The 7,417-nt window shown below is 34.2% G+C and overlaps 1 protein-coding gene across 1 annotated transcript; it reads left to right on the forward strand.

Moving 5' to 3' along the window:
* The first annotated feature begins 2,566 nt into the window (after positions 1 to 2,566).
* Positions 2,567 to 5,851, forward strand: LOC121244967 (beta-amyrin 28-monooxygenase-like). Its single transcript, XM_041143225.1, has 4 exons — positions 2,567 to 3,170; positions 3,349 to 3,767; positions 4,743 to 4,930; positions 5,210 to 5,851. Exons 1-4 carry the CDS (start codon positions 2,635 to 2,637, stop codon positions 5,507 to 5,509), a joined length of 1,443 nt encoding a protein of 480 aa, XP_040999159.1. The 5' UTR covers positions 2,567 to 2,634; the 3' UTR covers positions 5,510 to 5,851.
* The last annotated feature ends 1,566 nt before the right edge of the window (positions 5,852 to 7,417 follow it).

Below are 7,417 nucleotides of genomic sequence, written 5' to 3' on the forward strand. Positions count from 1 at the left end.
GATCAATTAATATCTGGTAGAGTTATTTTCTAGGAACAATTAATATATATATATACATATATATATACATATATATATATACATATATATATTTGAATGGTTGAATTCTAAATGGAGATCATAGACTCATGATTAATTTTATGAGTCTTATAGTATTTGATGCTTATGTTAAGACTTTCAGACAGGATAAACCTTACATCAACAATATTTAATTCCATGTTTATCTCAAATATTGCATTGAATAAATCATTCGGTTTAGAGAAATGATATTTACAGTCTCAAGATATATATGTAAGTTATGCTCACTAGTTTTTTAAAAAAGTGAGTAAATCTGAGATTCATATGAAAAAATAATATTTTTAATAATTGACCTTATTTTCTTTTAAAGAAAGTGCGTGGAGGATCACTTGCACAACCTAGCTAGGATGGTCTCTAGCATTACTCTATAATTTATTTGATATTAACACTTGATCGACATTGTCAATATATAATTACGGTTAATTGATAAATCATTTGATTTTAATTAGTCTGAAAAGGATTGAGTGAAGCTAGGGTTCTAGCTCTGACCCATTCCATTGGGGGCATTATCATCTTGATCAGTAGTCGTATTCCACTGGGGCAGTTAGCCCGGCCAAAAGATTCATGGCGTTTTCCCACCAAACAAGGGTCTTTATCTTCTCTATTTTCATGATTTCTCCTTTCAATAACTGCTACTCAAACCCATCGATATTTGTATCTCCTAGATGTCTTGTTGTAACTGTAATTTTCCTCTGTCACAAATAAGGTCAATCAATAAAATTTAGATACCGTCATCTCTTCTTAAAAGAAAAAAAAACATCGATATTGATGTAAATTAACCAATTTCCTTCCCAAGTAGCTAGGTGGTGGATGCTGTTGTTGTCTATAACCAGGCCAAGAGTCGGAATATAAATATCAGAAGTGATTCAAATTTGTCAATTCTGTACATATCAGTTCTAAAGAGACAGGTTTTGGAATATAAAAGGAATTTTAGATCTAAAAGTGATTAATTTAATTAAAACGTCCCAGAAAGAGTTCTTAATCTTTTACCAACCACTGACAATGAAGGCAACAATATAATGAATATATTATTATTGCAAGTATTTAATTGGTTTTATCTAACTAATTACATATAAAATTTAAGGTTGACCATGATGTACACGAACTATTAGGACAAATTTTGAAATTAATTAGTTGTATTTTATGTTATTAATAGGATAATTATAAGCTAGTACTGATAATTCAGTAATTTAATTTAATTGAGCTTATTAATCATGGTCATCTTTTTTTTTTTTTTGTTGATATATATATTTGGGAAGGGGGATTCGAACGTAAGACCTCTATTTTGGAGGCCGGGAATTTATGCCCATCAGGCTACAAACCTTTAGCATTATGGTCAACTTTTGGGGTGTACAGTAGTCCAAGTGCATGGTGTGTACATGAGATGGAGTAAGTACTATTGTCCAATGGTCGGCTTACAAAATGCTGCGTTATTTGACCATGCACAAGCTCCATCTCTAGTCATGATTTCCAAGTAGTTTCTCTGATGCTGCTTAATTAAAAATATCCCGCCCCATGATATAAAAATATCTAAAAAACTAGTGCTGCATACATGCATGGAAAAATATAAGCACCATTGCCGTGTTACAAAATCAGGTCAACTTTAAACAGTACAAAACTCATTAGTTTTATAGTTTTTGATTGATAGATTTTTGGGGAGAGAAATAGCTCGTGATAGTTAGTTGATATTACCTTTCATTCAAATGTAGGGAATTTGAGTCGGATGATATATTTATGGATTGGCAGATTCTACGTTGATAGTGCTATCTTATTTCGAGAAAGCAGATCATCGCAAGTATGCAAGGAAGTGTCATCTTTTGATATTACTCTCAATCCTTAATTTGAAAATTAAACCAAATGCAAAATATACGAAATGAAACAAACATGCTAAAAGATTGGAAACAATTGCTATTATGATGGGGTTCTTGCCTTGTGGGTTAATTACACTTTGTTCTTTCGAACTTTCACTTAATTATTCACAATATGTACAATAAATTAATAATTGCATCAAAGTGGACTTGTTTACTATCAAAACTTACCAATACCTCCCTTCTGTCTACCAGCAGTGTCAAATGTAACGGAAATGCCTCCACGTGCTGCTTACGTGCATAACATTTACTATAAAAATGTAATTTTTATCTAATTTATTATCATTAATTATATAAAATATAAAATAATATATGCTATTAGTTAACAATAAATCATACATGAATAACCGTATATAAAATGTACCCCTCAAACTTTTATTCAATTCATAATATACTCTCGAAACTAATAATTGAGTAAAAATTCGGGAGAGCAAAGTGTAATTAACCCATAAAATATTAATCCCCATAAACTTCATCTCATGCATCTTGCCAACCTAGCTAGTATTCAATTGAGTAATCGGCCATCTTTGTTTGACTTTGATATTGTCACTCTCACCCACTCAAAGATCCTATTTCTCTGCAATTACCAAAAGCAATTTGGCTATAAAATGCCAATAAACATTGTCACAAATCCCTCAAACACTAGCCTCTTCACACCCAACACACAGCAACACTGTCAACAAACAACATGGAGTATTTCTATCTCTCCCTTCTCCTCCTCTTCGTTTCCCTAGTCTCCCTCTCCCTCTTCGTCCTCTTCTACAAACACAGATCCCAATTCACCGGGCCGAACCTTCCCCCGGGCAAGACTGGCTATCCGGTGATCGGTGAGAGCCTCGAGTTCTTGTCCACTGGATGGAAAGGACACCCGGAGAAGTTCATCTTTGATAGGATGACCAAGTTCTCCTCCGAAGTTTTCAAAACCTCCCTTCTTGGGCAGCCGGCTGCAGTCTTCGCCGGTGCAGCATGTAACAAGTTCTTGTTCTCCAACGAGAACAAGCTTGTCATTTCTTGGTGGCCTGACTCAGTCAACAAAGTGTTCCCTAGTTCTACACAAACCAGCTCCAAAGAAGAGGCGAAGAAGATGAGAAAGCTGCTTCCCGGTTTCCTCAAGCCCGAAGCTTTACAAAGGTACGTCGGTATCATGGACACAATTGCTGCAAGACACTTTGCTGATGGTTGGGAAAACAAGAAGGAAGTTGTTGTATTCCCTCTCGCAAAAAGGTACCAATTACGTACTACCATTTCTTAAAAAATTAGTGATCTTTGCATGCATTCATTCGTAAGTTTACACCATTCACACTGCAATATTAGACGTAAAAATCTCGTAAAATTAAGATAATGATCTTTTATCTCAGATATATGTATTTATAGATGTATTGGTTATCCCTGTCATCAACAGCTATACATTCTGGTTGGCTTCCCGCTTGTTCATCAGTGTTGAAGATCCCAACCATATAGCAAAATTTTCCGAACCATTCCAGGTGTTGGCTTCGGGGCTCATATCAGTTCCCATTGACTTGCCAGGGACACCATTCAACCGCGCAATCAAAGCCTCAGACTTCATTAGGAAGGAGCTCCATAAGATCATTAAGCAGAGAAAGGTTGATTTGGCCGAGGGGAAAGCAACTCCAACACAAGACATATTGTCTCACATGCTTTTGACCTGCGACGAGAATGGACAGTATATGGGTGAACTCGACATTGCCGACAAAATTCTCGGTTTGCTCATCGGTGGACACGACACAGCCAGTGCTGCCTGCACTTTCATTGTCAAGTATCTTTCGGAGCTTCCTGATATTTATGAGGGAGTTTACAACGGTAAATATATTTTCCATTTCTGGTTTGTTATTATTATTATTATTTTTAATAAAGGAGGGCGGAACCTCCGGATAATTATATATAGAACCTCTCGCGGAGGAAACTCCGGTTTGTTAATTGTCTTCTCAATTTGCATAACTTCAATTTTGCATGTTTAATGCCTATAAAAATTGTAGGTACGTCTACATCATATTATAAATTATGGGATCGTTTTTTTTCCTCTTTTATAATTGCTTTTCTATAATTTTCGATTGGTGATGATCTTCATAAAAGGAAAAAACAAACAATCTCACTCAGATGGATTGATTATAAATATAGGGAATTTAATTAGTTTCTTGGCCGCAAAACTCACATAGTAGACTCATAATCTACAAAATAAAAAATAAAAAAGTGTATTGTTAGATACAGTCCTAAAGTATGCAAATCTCGCATACTCATTTTAAAAAAAATGGGATTTACATTAAAAAATAATTTTTTATGTTGGTGATTTAGATTTGCCCACTTTTTAAATATGGCGCGCGGTGCTTCCACAACCTAGAATTGCAAGTATCATTTATTATATTATATGGAATTATTAACTGGGTAATGAAAAAAATTTATTATTTTTTTGTAAATGAGAATATTTAAATTAACTTGCATATATATCTTGACTGGATCAACCGCGGGCCTGCTCCAAAGTCAAACTCTCCAGTTTTGGAGCTATACACAATCTTTCTGCTTTCTTTGAATTTAAGCAATATCATGCATGTTCACATGCATAATTTGTATGTCTTTAGCACATGGACGACATGGATGTATATATACTAATAAGGACATGATTTTGATGGGCCACCTAAATAATACGATTTTTTTTTTTTTTTTTTTCATTATGCCGGCCAAAATATAAAATTTACTGCAATTATATATATATATATATATATATTTATGGAGCTTTATATATATTAATTATTAATGATTTCGGTTTCAATTGTTTAGAGCAAATGGAAATAGCCAAGTCAAAGGCGCCAGGGGAGTTATTGAACTGGGATGATCTTCAAAAGATGAAATATTCATGGAACGTGGCTTGTGAAGTGTTGAGACTTGCTCCACCCCTACAAGGAGCTTTCCGGGAAGCCCTTACTGACTTCGTCTTCAATGGTTTCTCCATTCCAAAGGGCTGGAAGGTATTAATTAAAAATATGTAAAATATATATATATATATATATATTTATAATAAGAGTATACTATATACAGTGGTAGAGTGCGAAAGTGCCGTGCAATCGCTTTTAAAAAATATATATATACTATTTCATTTAAGTCCTTATTTACTCATTTTTTCAAAAAAATTGCGTAGTATATGCGCACTCCACGACTGCAAATATCATTTATCTTATAATAATTGGTTAATGATTTTGATCTTATAATACATTAATATATATTAATTGTGCATGATGTGCGCGCAGCTGTACTGGAGTGCAAACTCAACGCATAAAAGTGCTGAATACTTCCCTGAACCTCAGAAATTTGACCCGAGTAGATTTGAAGGAAAAGGACCTGCTCCTTACACATTTGTTCCATTTGGTGGAGGACCGAGAATGTGCCCTGGAAAAGAATATGCCCGTTTGGAAATACTTGTTTTCATGCACCACTTAGTGAAAAGGTTCAAGTGGGAGAAAATGATTCCTGACGAGAAAATTATAGTTGACCCCATGCCCATGCCTGCAAAGGGTCTGCCCGTTCGCCTTTTCCCTCACAAAGCTTGAGTAGTCAAGTCTGTCTGTCTGTCAGTCATGAGTCGGGTGATCAAGAACTCGATGATCATGATCAAAATCTTTGTTAATTTATTAGGTTGTTTTCTTCCTAAACTCCTCATCATCATGATGACGTGTGAGAAGCTTGCTAGCGATATATATATGTAGCTATACATCACCAAACCTTTTCCTTGATCTCTTAAGTTTCTATATATCAAGGTCCATCTTTTTTTTTTTTTTTTTTTTTTACTTTCTTGTGTCGAGGGTTCCTCATGTCATGTTGTGTTTAATGCATATGTAACAGCTTATTCCAATATATAACAAAATGTACACTAGAGATCAAAGAATAAATATTATTTATGTTTCCAAGAGTACCACTTTGCATGTATTGATATCTTTAATCTGTACAAGAAGATCATCATATCACCTTTGATAAAATATTTCTTAAAGTCAAGAGAAATAAATACATGATGAATTCGGGGATTCACGATATTCGATATTGAGCTCCACATTTTCTACAAATAACATTCAATGTTATATATATATATATATATAGTCCACATACATGATGTCTATCTCGATCGCATTCTCTTTTCAAATAGCAATTAGTAATATTTGGGATAGATCAGTGTGAAGAAGTCTTAACCAGTTACTTGACTAAAAGTATGTGATAATCTAATTAATTTGATAAAAGTAAAAAAAGTATAAATTAATTAATTCTGAGAAGATTCGAAACTTGTCAGCGGGCAGCACGTACGCCAGGCATATAATGCATTAAACAGTGTGGGATTTGAAGTTTTCTAGAATAATTTGGGGTAATTTTTATTACAGGGTGCAATATGGGCTAGCTACCGGCCGTTCCTAGTGATACAGGGATTTTAATTATGAGTAATGTTAGGTATAAGTTGATCCAAATAGATCATAAGGTATATATGCGTAGTATCTTTGTACAAAGGTGGATCCTATTATAAGAAGAATAAGTTATTTATTTATTTATTTTTTGAAGATGTAATCTACCTTTCTACAAAGAGATTGTGCGTGAAACTTTTTTTTTTTTTTTTTTTTTGTTTTTGAAAGGAATAATACTCTTTATTAAAAGCTCAAGAAAGAGTTGCAAATTGCATACAATCTGGACTTACAGCCAGTGCAGAAACATCCTTTTCTAACTCTAGAGATGTTAGCTTTTGCAAGATTATGAGCAAACGCATTACCATCTCTTTTAACAAACAGATCGAACACTCCAACTAGACAAAGATGATAGTCTCAGTTTAGTGTCACTAAGGATCATGCCCACTCTATCCCATCTGTCCAGTTGCTGCTCCAAGCCTTTAACAACTTGGCTTGAATCACCCTCCAAGATTACTGATCCACGTCCCATATCAGCAGCCAACTCTGCAGCATTAAAGGCTCCTTGAACTTCAGCTACTAAAGGATCAATCAAGCTTGCTTTCGAAATCCAATCACCCTATCCTCATGATTACGGGCTACTAGACCAAAACCTACTCTGCCTTTGACTTCACTCAAGGCTGCATCCCAATTAAATCAATACTATATAATTGAGATTTTAATTACTTAATTGGATTTTCACTTGAGAAATGTCTGAACATATTAATATATACTCTATAAGTGATTTCATATTTCTTAATTTAGACCTTTTAGAACACTGAGGTTTTAACTTAATTTATCCATTCTGCAAAAGGAAATGGCCGGAGGATTAATGAATGGAAAATATTATCTATATTTAAAAATTATCTTACATGATACGTGTGGCGCTCTATATGAACATCCTCATCAGTCATTCAAGGAGCCAAATGCGTGGCAGTGATATTGGAAACCAATCTCATATCTTATTTCTCTGTATACAGTGTAAAGTTATTTTTTCGATTTTTTTTTAAATGCCACCACTAGTACGATGTTGTC

Source organism: Juglans microcarpa x Juglans regia, chromosome 8S, assembly GCF_004785595.1.
Source record: "Juglans microcarpa x Juglans regia isolate MS1-56 chromosome 8S, Jm3101_v1.0, whole genome shotgun sequence".
Taxonomy (NCBI): domain Eukaryota; kingdom Viridiplantae; phylum Streptophyta; class Magnoliopsida; order Fagales; family Juglandaceae; genus Juglans; species Juglans microcarpa x Juglans regia.